General features: G+C 43.7%; 1 protein-coding gene across 2 annotated transcripts in view; it reads left to right on the top strand.

The window, feature by feature from the left end:
* Positions 1 to 17,781, top strand: part of LOC133387053 (collagen alpha-1(XX) chain-like) — a 142,837-nt gene that overhangs the window by 70,603 nt on the left and 54,453 nt on the right. For both annotated transcript variants that reach the window (XM_061631011.1, XM_061631010.1), the window contains exons 9-10: positions 11,124 to 11,266; positions 12,973 to 13,082. In XM_061631011.1, coding sequence (XP_061486995.1) covers positions 11,124 to 11,266; positions 12,973 to 13,082 — 253 coding nt within the window. The remainder of the gene's footprint in view (positions 1 to 11,123; positions 11,267 to 12,972; positions 13,083 to 17,781) is intronic.

Genomic DNA, 17,781 nt, shown 5'->3' with positions numbered 1-17,781 from the left:
CAGGAGGGCCAAAGGTTCCCTACACTTCCTCTACTGCTATTGTGCTGACATAGTTTCTTCAGCAAGATGTCACTATAGCTCCAAGCTATAGTGGCTTCCTCCTTCTGTTTATGCATATTATTCTGGGTTTTGGGAGCTAGTGTACTGTAGTGGCTGTGAACCAAGGAATCCCCCATATTTATTTACCAGGTGGTCTTAGGTAAGTCATCACTATCACCATCCCACATCTGCAATATGGGAATAGTAATGTAGAGCTAGGGTTAATGCAAAATTACTTTCCTAGACTGCAGTTCTAATCCACTTACTTGGGAGTAAGCCTCACTGAATTCAATGGGACTTACTTCTGATTAGACATGATTAGGACTGCAGCCATAGTTTTCCTGAATGCCAAAAAGTGTCTCCTGTTTCATTTATTTTTTGATACTCAGCAGCATATCTTGCATTGTGTTGTTGCTAACTATCCATTATCCCTTTGTTCCCCTGGCTGCTTATATTTATTTATTTTATTTTATTTGTATACTGCCCCATAGCCAAAGCTCTCTGGGCGGTTTACAACAAAACATTAAAAACAAATATACAAATTTAAAAACACATTTTTTAAAAACAATTTAATTGTTGGGGCCATCTTCTCTTTTCCTCTTCTTTTACGTCTCCATCTTCACCGACATTTAATCTGACGTGGTGCTCCAGATACTTTGCCACTGATATCATGATGACATTTATAATGTGATGAAGTCATGAATACCCATTAACAAAACCATGTGGATCTCCAAAGCCAATCATTTCATGCAGAAGTGAGGGTAAATGAGGCCAGGGAAAGTGTGTGTGGGGGAATGATTGAAAATAGTGAAGAAGTAATAACTAAGAAACAAAGGGGTACTGTACGATCTTGAAACAAGACAAATGTTCAGTAAGGTGAGGGCTCATTTTGGTCATTTGTTCAGCTCTGTCCTAATTTCAAAGTGAATGTCAAAATTAGAGAATATTCAGGGCAGCTCTCAGGTTGTTGTAAGAACCACTCATTGCTAAGTGAAGGTTGCCATTAAAGAATATTCAGGGCAGCCCTAATGCAAGGTTAGTGAAAGAAATGTCAAGAAGAATTGCTGTGGGGTCCTTTGCTCAGGAACAGAGGAAGCTGCCTTATATTTAATCAGACCATTGATCTACTTAGCTCAGTATGTCAGCTTGGCAGTGGTTCTCCAGGATTTTGGGTAGGGGTCTCACCCGTCCTCCCTGGAGGCATCAGGGATTGAACCTGGGACCTTTTGTATGTAAAACAGATGATATACTACTGAGTCACAGCCCTTCCCTTGCTTTGAATACTCTCAAGCACTATATACTTGTTGAATAATAAGAATACTATCTATTATTATTATTATTGTTGTTGTTGTTGCTTGGGGAGCTGGCAAAAATGATCTCCCCTGCTCAGAAATCAGAGCTGGCGTGTGAAACTTCCATGCTGATGGATTAAGATGGAAGTTCAGAATTTCTGAAGCAGCTCTCCTTGAGGACACAAGCTGTTGCTTTTTATGGAACCATCTCAGTGCAGAGACCCATAAATTGAATTCTGAAATGCCTCAGGATAAATTGGAGAAGCCACTTAGCTATGCAGCAGAGCTAGCGAGGGTACTGAGATATTTCATTGGCAGGCTCTGATTCTCCCCCTCTTTGTTTCGATATGCATATCTCCCGTCTCAGCAGTTATGCTTTCGTTATCTCTTCTCCTGGTATCATTAAACATCCATCTAGCAGGCCATCTGATAAGGCAAATGGAACTCTCCTCTGCCAACACGCTGAAGAATCCCCTCCTCTTTGCAGTCACTTTGTGAAGAGTGCTCAAAACTTTTAACCTACTTTTAGAAGAACGTTTTGCTGGGAGATAACCGTGGCTTCCTCCTTCTCTTAGGGGCAAACTAGAGTGAGAGTGATTGGAATTGACACGTCTAATTTTCTAAATTTCAATAGCAGCTGTGGAGGGGGAATAATCAGGATTGGGGTCCATGGCACATGGAGAGGGGGGATTAACCTTGCCCACCACCCCATAGTGGTCCCAATGAAACTCTGTGACCCACCCCAAACTGGTATTCACCTGGAGAGAATCCACCAACCCTCCAGAGCAGATTTGAGGGCAGTGAAAAGATTCATGCTTGCACAATGAAACTTCCCCCCTCCTTTTGCCATGTGTGCCCCTTGCCCTCCCCAAATCTGCACTGGAGAGTTGGTGGAACTCCTAGAACAAATTTAGAGGCCACGGAGGTAGGGAGGAGAGAGAAGGAGGTTCTGTTGTGCAAGCATTAATCCTTGCACTGACTGAATGTGTTGGATGCTGCCCAGAGAAGCCTGCCTGTATTGAATCAGATTGGTTCATCTAGATCACTACTGTCTGCATGGACTGGCAGCAGCTCTCCCGGGTTTCAGACTAGGGTCTCTCCCAGCCCTATCTGGAGATGCCAGAGATTGCACCAGGACTTGCAGCATGGAAAGCAGATGCTCTGGCACTGAGCTATGGCCCTTCCCCAACTACGCAGGATTATCATTGGGACATTAGCATAGGGGGAAAGAGATAACTTTTACTATTGATATCCTGTCTAGTTTGGCCCTAATATCTCCTGTAGCTGGAGAGATTAGTCTTATCACTGGAAGACCTCCTTGGTCAGCCTTCGTAACCTCTCCGTGGCATCAAGATCTTGATGGCTACCCCTGTAATCCCAAGTCACAGGGGCACCTACAGCAAAGGAAAGTTGCTTCTGTCCCCCTTCAAAGGGTTCCCCTGGGCAGCATTCCAGAGGTAAAGCCAGTTGTGCTTTGGATGGTGTACCACTGAACGATAGCAGCATGTATACTGAGGTGGAGCTGCAGACGCACCCTCCTGACACTGGTGTCCCCTTTGCTGTGTTGTGGAATTTTTTCCTTAATGGAGTCCTTTTCCAGGAAACGACACTGAGGCAGGTTGAAGCTTACAGCTGTTTATTATACTTACAATTGCAAGGTGTATGTGGTACATGTGCAGATCTTGTGAAGCCCAGAGCTCAAAACATGACTAGAGCTGAGAAAAGACAGATGTATGTAGAAATGGAATTGGCTAGAAAGGACACGGAAAGTGCAATTATGGAAATGATGAATGTGGACATCTTTGATACGTCCAAAGGAGGGACTGAAGTGGAAAATTCCACCTCTGAGGGTCGTAGGTATTTGGTATGTAGATAAGATGGAAGGGGACGGATGTTGCCACAGGACAGGGCAGAACAAAAGATGAGTATGTGCGCTCTGACTTCCTTTTAATGGAGAATTACCTGGCGAATCACGGAGCCAGGTGGAAGCAGAAAACAGGTAAAGCCCCTTATTGGGTACCTTGGGACACATGACTGTACACTGTAAAAACCTATAAAAGACCCTCAATTTGGGGAAGAAGGCAGTCTCCCGCCATAGCACATGCTAGCCAGGGCTCCTTGCAATTGTAAGTATAATAAACAGCTGTAAGCTTCAACCTGCCTCAGTGTCATTTCCTGGAAAAGGACTCCATTAAGGAAAAAATCCACAACAGCTGACTTGGACAGGGCTGGGGCAGGGCAATGGTGAGGTTGGTGTTATGACCCCAGAGTCGAGCAGCAGTCAAGACTTTGAATCGGATGTAGAATCTCCAGCCAAGGCCATGTTTAGGGCTCTTGGTCTGCTTCAGGAGATCAGAGGATGGCTGAGCCCCCAGAAGATTCTCCTGTACCACCAGAGGATATAGGACCACAACCAGGACCCTCATAGGAACCTTCTCCTGAGCCTGAGGAACCAAACGCCTCCCACAGTACCTCACTGGTCCAGCAGCACAGGGAGCTCACCTCCAGGCAGGAGGCTATGGAATGGAGGAATAATACCTAACTTCAAGCCAGAGGGATAGAACCTAAATTTATTCACAAGGGGACAGAGGTTGGGAGAGGTACTCTGGACACAGAGGCTTAAAAACACCCAATCTGCTCTCAACCTTTGTTGGAGCAAGTTGCTCACTCAGAGCTATCTATGGTCCTGCAACTGCTGACCTGTCTTGCCTCATGAGCTCCAGCCTCCAAATGGAACCCACCAGTTGGGGCCACCTCCACCCCATTCAATGCTTCCATGTGGCCCTAACCCAGCCTTTCCCAACCAGTGTGCCTCCAGATGTTGTTGGACCACAACTCCCATCAGACTCAGCCAGCATTGCCAATGGTCAGGAAAGATGGGAATTGTGGTCCAACAACATCTGGAGGCACACTGGTTGGGAAAGGCTGCCCTAACCTCACCAAAACAGAATTGGGTTTGTGTATCCGGGTATAAAAATATTGATACCAAAGTTAACAAAATAAATAAAAATATCTTAATCTCAAACAGTTAATGTGTGTGTGTGTGTGTGTAACAATACAGGGAAAATACCAATAAATAAAACCAAATGTCTAAAAACTCAATCTTATTGACATATATATGGAATATATCATAATGTCAACTAATGCAGCCAACAATGTTGTGACAAACCAAATGTAACATACAAATACTTAGATAAGTATATAGATAAGCAGTTAGACATTTTTATTTATTTGGTATCAGTATTTTTTATATCCTGGTACATAAACCCAATTCTGTATTGCTATCTATTTCTGTAGTTCGGGTTTATATTTCCTTGTTCTTTCATCGCCCTGACCTCACCATTCTCTTCCGCTCCAGTCCCATTCATGTAAGCAGTGTCATGAGGGTGGCTTCGTGGCTCTACATGACCACTCGGGCCACTACTGAAACTTGAATATATGGGGGACTAAAGCAATCAGTTGCATATATCACACGATGTCCATCTTGCCATGATTTTGTGGCCTTCTGCAAATTGTGCAGGTCTCAGTTAAACAATGACTTTGGAACATGACTTTTCTTGCTGAATTTTAATCTTGTTTAAAGAAGCAAAGCTTCTTAACATCAAATTGTGAGATTCCACAGAGTACCCTTAGCCAAAACATTCAGAGGCTCAAATTGCTTTGTTCAAATAGCCAGAACATGTGATGAGAAAACAACCACCACCACTCCTTCAAGGGCATGATGTCATTTTTAGAGAGAGACAGAGAACACAAGCCTAAGATCTTACCTTTAGTTATATTGGTTTGCATCCGGACTTTATTAATTGAACTTGAAATCAATGGGATAAGTTAGTCATATCTTAAGTCTCATTGATTTAACATAAGGAGAGCGGGTGGCCCATCTAGTCCAGCATCCTGTTCTCACAGTGGCCAACCAGATGCCCATGGGAAGCCCACAAGCAGGACCTGAGTGGAAGAGCATTCTCCCCTCCTATGGTTTCCAGCAACTGGTATTTGAAAGCATACTGACTCTTATGGAGCTAAGCACAACTAACTTTAGGTTGGATCCAACTTGTTATGAAATTAAGAACTGGCAATTGCAATGCCAATGAAGCTAGATATGGTCTTCAAGATATAGATAGCAACACTATTTCCCAATGCCTTTATTTGCTTTTATTTGCTAGATTAATCAATCAAAAAATTTAGGCTGCATACACCCCATGCATTTAAACCACATTATTTTCCCCAAAGAATCCTAGGAATGTTTACCCCAATTCCCAGCACCCTTAACAAACTACAGTTCCCAGGATTCTTTGGGGAAAACAATATGATTTAAATATAAGATGTGTGTATGCAGCCTTATAGCACCTTTTACTTGGTCAATGCAACTAAAAATATAATTTTAAAATACAAATAAACAACAACAAAATAAAAACCATAGAGGAGACATGCTGTATGAGCCAGATTAAAAACAACGTTTAAACATGTGACTACAGCTAAAAGGTGTAGGTGAATAAAAGCATCTTTGCCAAGCACCACAAAGATGATAATGATGATGATGATTTATTAGATTTATATCCCATCCTCCCTCCCAGTAGGAGCCCTGGGCAGCAAACAGAAGCACTAAAAACACTCTAAAATATCATAAAAACAAACTTTAAAATATATTAAAACAAAACATCCTTTAAAAAGATTCCAGTCTAGGCCTGAACCTAGACTGGAATGGGTCGAGATAATCTGTTTCCTCCAAGAGTACTTACAATTGCTGTGCTGCTACCCTCTCAATCACCTTTCTTACAAAGGGGGTATTTGCAACTGGGCAGTAGTTGTCACAAACCAATGGGTCCAGGCTGGGTTTTTGCAGAAGCAGTCAGATCACCACTTCTTTCAGGGCAGCTGGAACCACTCCCTCCTGCAATGATGCATTGACCACACCCTGGATCCACTCGGTCAAACCCCCTCGGCAAGCCAAGAAGGGCAAGAGTCGAGAGGACAAGTTGCTGCCTGCATGTCGCAAGCAACTTGTCATCAGGCCACATCAACTGAAACCAATCCCAAGAAGTTACAGCAGATGTTGCGCTGGACACCTCACTTGGGACTATAGTAGATGTGATGTGGCATCAAGATTGCTATAGAGGCGAGCAACTTTACCCTCAAAAAGTCTTGCAAACAATTCACAGTGGGCCTCTGAAGGGTCTAAAACTCCATTTCCTGGAGTTGATGTCAACAGAACCCTGACAATACGGAAAAGCTCCACTGGATGGCTACTTGAGGATGCGATAGTTGTAGAGGTGGGCCTTCTTCACCGCCCTCACTGCCACACAGTAGGCACAGTTATGATGTTTTACTAGTGCCCAATTAGCCTCACAGCATGTCTTTCATCACTTGTGCTCTAGCTGTCATCCAACCTGTTTCATTGCCCTTAACTCACTGGTGTACCAAGGTGCAAACCGGGCTCCACAATGCCGGAGAGGGTGCTCAGGGGCAACCGTGTCAAGAGCCCAATGCACAGTTCCCGATTTAGGCATAAGCTAAACAAGCTACAGCTTAGGGCCTCACAATCCGCAGGGGCCTCAAAAATTTCAGAATTCTTTTGGGGGGCTTTTACATTTTTATGTGTACTGAATATATATATATATATATATGGTGTAATTTTTTAACAAAGGGCCTCCAAGCTTTATATAGCTTAGGGCCTCACCAAGTCTAAATCCGGTACTGCCAATACACCTTGCTGTTCCACAGCGTGAGAAGGGCTTAAACAGGGACACCTGTTCTATCTACTGGGAACTCCCCCAGGGCATTCAAAAATCCAGTGAATTCCATTAGTCTCCGGATATCAGACTCCATGGCAAGTGAGCCCCTCTGGATAGACAATTCTGAACTCAGGGTGCCACAACAGCAAAAGTCCTATGGGTCCCCATGGGTCCCCATGCGACTAATAAATTAATAATATAAATTATTATTTATATATAATATAAATATATATAAATTAAATAATACATTAAATAATAAATTAATAAAATAAATAATTTCTGAAGGTGGGTGGATCTGGTTATGTAAGTGTACCAACTGCATGGAGCCCCTAAATGCGAGCAGGAGTTTACACAACATGTACCTGATTCAGGAAGCAGATGCAAAGTCAGGGATGGGGCTAAAATTGTAGCCCTGCTCCTGAACAAACACTCCATTGCCCTACGTGTGACGTGAATGAGGCTATACTCAACCACTGAGCCTATACCTCTCACCGCCGTAGCACATGTTAGGAGGTGTTCAGGCTCACTATCAGGGCCTGAGTCCAATGCTTCCATCTCTAGTGCTGGCTCGCCCAGACTGGCTGACTCTTTGCTGTCTGTGTTGGAGTTCTGGCCACTGCTTAAGGTGTAGGCCATTACATTTTTTGTCCCCACACAATCACACCATGCTCAATATGACCATCATTCAGTAGCAGCCTTGGATGCAGAAGATCCCAGGTTTGATCTTTGGTGTGTAGATAGGGCTGGGAAAAGACTCCATTCTCTGGATCCATTTCAATCGGGCTTCAGGCCTGGACATGGGACTGAAACAGCCCTGGTCGCCTTGGTAGATGATATGAGGAGGGCGTGGGATAGGGGCGAATGCACCTTCCTTGTCCTCCTTGATCTCTCAGCGACTTTTGATACCGTTGACCACGTTATCCTCTTGGACCGCCTGGAGAGGTTAGGTATGGGGGGCACTGTATTGCAGTGGTTCCATTCCTTCCTCTCTGGTAGGTACCAAAGAGTGGCATTGGAGGATGAGGTTTCGGATCCTTGGCCTCTCACTTGTGGGGTGCCACAGGGTTCCATCCTCTCCCCGATGCTGTTTAACATCTATATAAAGCCGCTGGGGGCAATCATCAGGAGATTTGGGCTGCAATGTCATCAGTATGCGGATGACACACAGCTCTATCTTTCATTTAAATCTGCACCGAGGTTGGCTGTAGAAACCCTGTCCAAGTGCCTGGAGTCGGTGAGTGGCTGGATGGAAAGGAATAAACTGAAGCTGAACCCTGACAAAACTGAGGTACTGTTTGTGGGAGACAAGGGAAGGCTGGGGGATGTGGACCTGGTGCTCAACGGGGTACGATTGCCCCTGAAAGACCAGGTCCGCAGCCTGGGGGTCATTCTTGACTCCCAGCTGACCATGGAAGCTCAAGTCTTGGCTGTGAGCCGGGCGGCGCTGTATCAACTCCATCTGATACGGAGGCTGCGCCCCTACCTTCCCAACCATCTGCTCCCACCGGTAGTACATGCCCTGGTCACCTCTCGCCTAGATTACTGTAATGCGCTCTATGTGGGGTTACCCTTGAAAACGGTCCGGAAGCTGCAACTGGTACAGAATGCGGCGGGTTGTCTGATTAAAGGCAGCCGCCGGCAAGATCACATCACTCCAGTGCTGAAGGAGTTGCACTGGCTACCGGTTGTTTACTGGGCCCAATTCAAGGTGTTGGTTTTGACCTTTAAAACCCTATACGGTTTATGCCAGTCTATCTGAAGGAGCGCCTCCAGCATTGTCAGGGATGCAGCTCAACAAGATCAGCCTCAGAAGACCTTCTCTCGATCCCACCAGTTAAAACAGCTAGACTGGTGAGGACTAGAGAGAGGGCTTTTTCAATAGTGGCCCCCACCCTATGGAACTCTCTCCCAAATGATCTCCGCCATGCCCCTTCTATGATGAGCTTCCGCCGGGCCTTGAAGACCTGGCTCTTCAGGCAGGCTTTTGGGGTGGGTTAGGTTTTTATTGTTATGGTTTTAAATGTTAATGTTTTAATGTATTGTTTTTATCTTGTATGTCGCCCAGAGTGGCTGGACATCCAGCCAGATGGGCGACTAATAAATTTATTATTATTATTATTATTATTATTATTATTATTATTATTATTATTATTATTATTATTATTATTATTATTATTATTATTATTATTCTGAAGCCCTGGAAGTGAATACCACGGGGAGCCAATGAAGTATCCTTTATATGTTGTGGACTCCAACTACCATCATTCCCCAGCCTAAATGGCCAGTAGCCAGAGATGATAGGAGTTGTAGACCAAAAGATCTGAAAGTCACCATGTTGGTTGCCCTTGATGTAGACCAGGGGTGTTTAACCTGAGGTCCATATACACCTAGGGGGTCCATGGATGGACTTCAGGGGGTCCATGAACCAAGGTAAAAAAAAATCCATTTCCAATGCAATAAAATCTTTTATTTATTTGTTTGTTTATTGGGTTCCATAGCTGTCATCAGCTTCTCAAAGGGGTCTGTGACCCAAAACAGGTTAAGAATCATTGGTGTTGACGGCACTGAGCTGGATGGGCCCAATGGTCTGACTCTGCATATGGTAGCTCACTATGATCATAAATGCAGGCATAGTCCAGCTACAGTCATCTGGCTGTGAGCAGGAAGTTGGCACATGACTGGGAAATAAGCCCAGTACATTTTTCTCTACATGTCTCAACCAGGTGAACCTGTTCAAGTGCTGCAGAAGATGTTGCATCTCTCTACCTTAAATACATAAATATTTACCTTATTATACAGCCAAGAGTGGCTGTATACTATGGCCAGCATGGATTTTTCGCATTCTGCAATGTTAAATTGAAAATTACCCCTATGCCATTCTGCTGCTTCCCATAAGCTCATTTCAAAACAAAACCTTACAAAACTCACAATGCTCAGAGGCATGTTACCAAATTCTTCCAAGCACATGGGAAGTAGAGTGGACTGTGAGAGACCAACCCAAATTGTGTTTGCATTTTGACAAATTTGTCGGGCAGTATAATATCTCAGAGAGGAGGTGAGGTCTCCTGCTCCCCTGGTGCATTCACTATAGCTGCCCAATTTCCCTGCTTTTTACAGTTTGATAGAAGTATCTGTTGGCTATAGGTATGTTCTTAAACTGCAAGGGGTTTTTGCCTATTAGTGAATTTTATTTTTATATTTCTTATCTATCCGTCACACTAAGATCCCAGGGTGGGTTACAACAATATAATTATACAAACAGCTAAAACCATTCCAACCAGAGCAAAACAGTTATAGATTCAGCCAAGGAGGTGGGCTCCACAAAACAAAATGCCTTAACTGCCAAAGGCCAGGGTAAAGAGCTGCATCTTCAGCATACAGCGAAAGCTGCACGATGAAGATGCCAGATGCCCCTCTGTGGGGAGTAGGGTTGCCAGGCTCAGGGCCTGATCCTGATCCTGTATCTTTAGGAGAAGAGAAAGTCAGCCAAGTGCAGGTGTTCTTGCAACCCTGTAATGGGAAAAACCACAAGGTGGAATCCTCCCTTCCCCCTGCACAACTTTGAAAGATACAGAAGACCCCTTGGAGGCTGGGCCTGGCAACCAAGAGGTCGTCTGTATCTTTAAAAGTTGTGCAGGGGTAAGGGAGAATTCCACCTGGTGGTTTTTCCCATTACAGCGTTGCAAGGACACCTGCACTTGGCTGACTTTCTCTTCTCCTAAAGATACAGGATCAGTCTCAGGCCCTGAACCTGGCAACCCTAGTGGGGAGGGAGTTCCACAATTTTAGATGCTGCCAGAGAGGAAGCCCTCTCCCAGGTCACCCTTCCTCACACGTTCAAGGATGGCAGAACTACTAAGAGCCCCCCACCCCGACGATCTTAACACGTGAGAGTGTCTGAAGGGATGGAGACGGTCTTTCAGATATTTCGGGCCTAACCTATTGATGGCTTCAAAAACACATATGTTTAATCTGTGGCCACTATGTCAGGAATTAGCCATCGAAGTCCATTCTAACGTTCTCTGCTTAGAAAGACTTTGTGTATCATTTGTTTTCTCAGTGAAGTGTTTCCTTCTGGGATTCCTGCTGAATACACCAGCACTTTCCTTCTCCGACTATTGCCAGAAAGCCCCAGGGAAGCCTTTGCTGTGTGGCAGATAACAGACGAGGACTATCAGCCTGTTCTTGGCATCATACTTGACTGTAAGGAAGTTCATCTATCATTCAGCAGGGAATCTGGTTGCTACCAACGGTTGGGGTTACAGCTAAGCTGAAATGTCTCAGAAGACAATTTTCCGAGAAAATTTCAGACATTTTTCTTTTTCCTCACATCAAGTTCTCTCAGCATATTATCTTTTTGTCGTGGCTGGCATTCTCCTCCTCATCACACCTCCCAGAGCATCCTCCCAGAGCACCCCAGAGTGATGCTAGTCCTGGTCCTTTGGGAAGGATGCAAAATGCTAGCCAGCAGCATACATAATACACCCCCTCCAAAATATTTGGAGACAAAAAAGAAGCTGTGCTATTGCCACTGCTGTGTTGGAACACAGCAGGGACCATTCAGTGTTAATGGGGTTCAGGGGTTAATGGCCAATGGTCTTCCCCACACCAGACTCTGATCAGCTGAAGGTTCTGGTCAGTTGGGAGTTAGCTGTCAGTGAGGGGAAACAGTTGAGATTTGACAGTTGGAGTAGCTGGAGGATAATGTGGTTCCAAAGGAGTTTCCCCCCTGTGTAGGCCTGACCTAAATAAGACAAACCTCTCTGTTTATATGTTCCTCGTATTATATACTGTTCTTGTTCATTTTACCTCAGCAAACTGAACCCTGGCACATATTCAAGCCTCATTTATTTATTTATTTTTATTTATTTATTTATTACATTTATATACTGCCCCATAGCCAAAGCTCTCTGGGCGGTTTACATCAATTAAAAACAGTAAAAACAAATATACAAATTTTAAAACACAAAAAACAATTTAAAAACACAATTTAAAAATTTTTTAAAACAATTTAAAAACACATGCTAAAATGCCTGGGAGAAGAGGATAGTCTTGACCTGGCGCTGAAAAGATAACAGTGTTGGTGCCAGGTGCATCTCGTCAGGGAGATCATTCCATAATTTGGGGGCCACCACTGAGAAGGCTCTCTCCCTTGTTGCCATCATCTGAGCCTCCCTCGGAGTAGGCACTCGGAGGAGGGCCTTAGATGTTGAGCGTAGTGTACGGGTGGGTTCATGTCAGGAGAGACATCAATGAAAATCAATGGGAAGTAAGCATGCCTAAATCTGTGCTGGATTGTGTCCATTCCTTTGTAACATATTGTCACCCATCTGAAAACATCAGGCCAGGGCACACCACACATCAAGCCTGCAGAACCTTGCACCCACCAAGCTGGATGCAGCCTGCTCATTATGTATGGGTCCCAAATGGGGCTTGATAAATCTGCTTTTGATGTCTGCCTGCCCCGGGGATGCCAAAGCAGGGGCAGCAATACTATTTATTTATTTATACCCCGCTTTCCTCCCAGTAGAATGGGCTAGTGTACCTGCTTCCTATATTTTCACGCCCCCCCAAAAAAGTTTCCTACTGGACCATCTCAGGAGATGTTCCATTCACTCATATTTTCAGTTCTCACAATTTGTGTGTGTGTGTGTATTTAACTATATTTCTCTTGTTACTTCAGTGTGTGTAAAGCAGGTGTGGGGAACCTTTGGCTCTCTAATGTTGCTGAACTACAGCAGACATGGCCAATGGTCAGGGATGATGGGAGTTGTACTTCTGCAACATCTGGAGAGCCATAGGTTCCTCACATATGGTATAAAGCCAACAGTCTACTGTTGGTGTCTGAGAAACCAACCCTCTGATTTTCCTTATATGTCTGGTTTATTTCCTGTTTCCTCCCCCCATAGCCAATAAAAAATCCTTGATATATTTCCATCGTGACTATGAAGCCGACGTCGAGGAAGTCACCTTTGATCAACAGGACGTGAAGAAGATATTCTATGGAAGCTTTCACAAGGTCCTTATCCAAATGAGAAATGCATGCAGGATGATAAAAAAATGTCTTCCCCCCACCTAAATGATGATTTTAGAAATATCCTTAGGACATTTGCTAACCTGTTGGTGTTTGTATGTGCTGAAATACTAATGAATGTTGGGCTGTGTGTCTGCATAATAATGAGTTACTAAATCACTTCCTGTTTCCATGTATTAATCTATGTAAATGAATGCATAAATGTATCCAATAATATATGTGATTAGGACACAAATAATCTGCAAAGAAAAGGAAAGAAAAAATAATCCTGTGATTTGAGTATTTAAAATGATCTACAAATTAAACTGACACAATTAGTTGGGCCTATAAAGCTGACTTCTACTGAGTCAGACCATTGGTACACTGAGCCCAGAACTTGTCTGTTCTAATTGGCAGAAGCTTTACAATGTCTCAGGCCAGGATGTTTCCCAGCTGTGCTATTTGAGATCATTTTCAACTGGAGATGCCAGAGCATGAATCTTGGGCCTGTTAGCAAAGCATCTTCTCTATCACTGAGCGATAACCATCCCCATGTCATGTGTCATGGATACACCGTGCACTATAATTCAGTGGCTGACAAGTTCTCATGCAGAATTCTAACCTGCTTGCTGGGGACTGGACCGTGAGTAATGCAATGCTGTGTTGGACAGGCTGTGCCTTGCAGGTGGCTGATGCAGAGGGTGAAAAGGAAGTGACTGAGTCTGGCTCATGTATCTCCAGGGCAGGGGACCTATGGCTATCCAGAAGTTTCTGGACTACCATTTCCATCATCCCTGATGATTGGCCATATGGGCTGCGACTGGCAGGAGTTGGTCCAGTAACATCTGGAGGGGCACAGGCTCCTCACCTTTGATATATCTGGATAATAAACAGCCCAGACGTGGTGTAACTGGCAGTGTTGAAATGAATATCCACAAATATTTACATTTTTCAAAAATGTCAAATTTTGGCATCCAGGTTTTACTTGTGAAACTTTCTGGCCAAATTTTAAATGTTTAGAAAATCCCTTCAAAGTTTTGATCTATCTATCTATCTATCTATCTATCTATCTATCTATCTATCTATCTATCTATCTATCTATCTATCTATCTATCTATCTATCTATCTATCTATCTATGGCATACATAAAATGTGAATTTGCATAAACCTTTGCTTTAATAAGCTAGGCCATGGTCTTCTGCCTATTATCCCTCTTTATATGATTTATTCCTGGGGTTGGACAGCATATCTCTTTTATTCCTGGCTCTTAACCTCTCTGCTTTGGAAAGTCAATGATCTTAGCTGGGAGTATCATTTGTGAGTCCAATTTGGTCAACAACCATAATTTAAAGAGACAGGGCCCAGTATTTCTGGGCTGCTCTTGAGCCTAACTGTGAATTATTTAATGACTCACTGAAGCCAATTTGTTCTCATCTTACTGTCTGAATAGCTCTCATTGTGTCTTTGTGCCTGCTTGACAGAATTGGCAGACTTTCACTGTAGGGAGAGGACAATTGCTTTGTTCTCTTCTATTTCCCATTTTCTCCTCTCTCTACCTGGAACAGGCACTTCCTGTACATCCATCCATCCATCTCACTCTTCTCCTTCCAACCTCTCCACTAAGATGTCTCCTTTTGCAAGAGGTTCCCTGGACCACCTTCATCACCTCACTTTATCCAATCTATTGCATTAATTAGATGAGATTAGAATATTTATACCCCACTTTTCTCTTACAGGGATATTCAATGCAGCTGACAATTCAAAACAAAAATATAATATAGAATCCAATATAAGACACTATATAAAATAATAAAATTACATATTGAATACAATAATATCAAGAATAATTATATTCTAGCTGCTGTTGTTCTTGCTATCCTCAGTGGAACAGAGGATATAGGACTTTGGCTCTGACACATACCCACAAGATCACCCCAAAATCCTGTCCTCCCCTGAGTATCCTCCCAAAGGCAGCCATCCAAGGCACTGATCATTCTTTATCAACTCCGGGTTTCTTCCTCCGCTTTATCGCTATACACCTTGCATTGCAATCCTATGCATGCTTACTGGGAAAGTGTATTTACTGGGACTTATTCCCACGCATACGACTAAAACCTTAGTTTAAATCAGGGATGGAGAACCTTTTTCAGCTTGAGGGCTACATTCCAATCTGGGCAACTTTCGGGGAAGGGGGGGAGAGACATGGCAATTGTGAGTGGCTCCAGAAACAAAAGTAGATGGAGCAATGAATATACATTTTGGGAGGAAGGATGGGATAGAAGTTTAATAACAAACAAACAATGTTCTTTACCTTTGTACAGTTTGCTAGTTTCTACTCATATACTCTCCTCCATCTAGAAAAGCAAGTTAAGAGGTATTAGCACAGTTCAAGGATACATTTGAGCCAGGCAAGAACACTCAAAGAGGGTGCTGCTGGGGACAGGGTGAGGGCTGGGGAGACTCTCAAGGGCCATATAGAGAAGCCTGGAGGACCACGTTGAGCCCCCCAGGCCTGAGGTTCCCAACTCCAATTAGTATGGGGTGCTTTGTGTCTTACAGCAAAAGCACAGGAAATGCAAGTGAGATGTACTTCCTTTGGCCACATTTCCAGTGTATGAGGAATTAGGGTCCCCTTCAGGAGCATTCCTTGCAAAGTGTGTTCAGTGTTTGGATGAATGCTCGAAGGATACTAATCTCCCACCCCATCCTAGTTCCAGAGCTTGGAAAAATTACTTTTTTAAACTACAGCTCCATCAGCCCCAGCCAGCATGGCCACTGGATTGGGCTGATGGGAGTTGTAGTTCAAAAAAGTAACTTTTCCAAGCTCTGCCTAGTTCTGAAGACAGACAAAAAAGCTTACTTTTGGGGGAGCAGAATGTAATTGCAGATGGCGGTAGCACCTCCGAAGATGGGAAAGCTCCACTGAGCCTCTTCTTCTTTCTAAACTGAAGCTCACAGGGACTGGACTATAACCCCCATGATCCTTGGCAGAAAAAGACACAGGCATGCACCTCTCCATGCTCCCCAGCAGAAAAAGATGCTGCCAGTATCACTATGCTTGCAGTGGGCTGCTTCCAAGCTTAGACCCATGGAAATAAATGGGATTTAAAATCTTTGATTTTTAGTGGGTCTGTGCTAAACAGAACTAAGTCTGGATCTAATCCAGTGTCTTTTTTCAGTTTAGAAAGAAGTGCTGTAGAGGGAGGAGAGGTTTGTCACTCAAAGGAGCAGCCACTGATTGTTAATTCAACCTGGCCCCCAAGGTAAGTTTTTATCCCCTTGGGGACCAGGACGGGGGAGGTGCAAGCAGAATTGAGGCAGGCTGGCCACTTGAGCTGTCCCTCGTGGGACAAAATTTGAGCAGGGGTGCTCAACTAGGGGAGTAGAACCCTTTGGTGAGAGACCCACATCCTGTTTTCCCATCTGGAGGTTGCAGACCTTCCCCCTGCACTTTCCTTTTCCATGCATTACACCAGAAGTGTCAAAAGTGGAAGTATAATTCATTTCCTCCTGCTTAATAATTATTTATTTAATTATTTATTTATTAAGCATACATGTATACATGCATCTAGAACTTCTTAGAATGACCGAAGCCCATGTGAAGACAATGTACACCCCTGGAGGTGGGACCTCTCAGATTCCAAAGAGAAGACCCCAATTATTTCCTCCACACTTCATTTCCAATTGCCTTTGCCAAACCCACTATAGCATGACCAGTGAGGTGAACCTCTAGCTATCTTATTGGCTCAGCACAAATACATGTGTCACCTGGACCTCCCCCTGAGATCATCCCTACGTGTGTGGGTGTTCCCTGTTCTTGTGGTCAGCATGAAATCCTACTTCTCTGTTCTTGTGGTTCTTCCCAGCCATCTAATTTATTTTGGGTACTTGGTCTTCTCTCAGTTCTCCCTTTAAGCCTAGAAACAGCACATTAGTAAAATCCAGCTTTTTCTCTTGCAAGCAAACACTTAGCCATTTTTACCCAAAATCCCTTGATCAAATTTAACCAGACACTAGTCTGATTAAGAAGAATGGGGTTCAATTAACTTACACTTTCTGAAGATGTTCTTTTTTGAGCTCCTCCTGAACCTTTGAAAGATGTTGGTCTCTCTTGAAAAACATTCAGCAAGATGTACTCTCCCATTTTGCTGCCCACAAATAGGATGGAGAATTCTGGGTGCAAATCCGGATCCAGTTTTAATATTGCTCAATATTATTTTACAATTGTTAAAAGAAACGATAGGGTTGGCCTCTCCTCCTTCCAGTCCTCCTCTTAGCCTACCACATCCAGCATGGACTAACAATATTGTTTCATTCAACATCAATGGAGCTGAAATTTTATTAGAATTTTCTTTTTCATTCTCACCCAAACTGTTGAGGAATTCTGCCCCCCCTGCACAGAATATTTGCAGCAATGCTCCTCTACCCATAAATAGGATAGAGAATTTTTGGTTGTTATTTTTGCTCATCAGCTATTAGTGTTTTTGAAACATACCTCCTTTCTGGATGGAAACACTGTCTATTTCTGATTGGATCAGAGCCCATATTTCAGAGCAAAATATTAGCCTCCAACACAGAGGCCATTACATCTTTTCAGTGATACAGAAAATCAGTTTCCTCCTCTTCCAGTTTGTTGCCTGCCTGATCTCTTAAGTGCCAGAGACCAGATTGAGGAAAAAAAAACTCTTGCAGAAATACAATGGAA

Source organism: Rhineura floridana, chromosome 6 (assembly GCF_030035675.1).
Source record: "Rhineura floridana isolate rRhiFlo1 chromosome 6, rRhiFlo1.hap2, whole genome shotgun sequence".
Classification (NCBI taxonomy): Eukaryota; Metazoa; Chordata; class Lepidosauria; order Squamata; family Rhineuridae; genus Rhineura; species Rhineura floridana.
The sequence above is the reverse complement of the archived record's forward strand: the minus strand, read 5'-3'. Positions and strand labels throughout refer to the sequence as shown.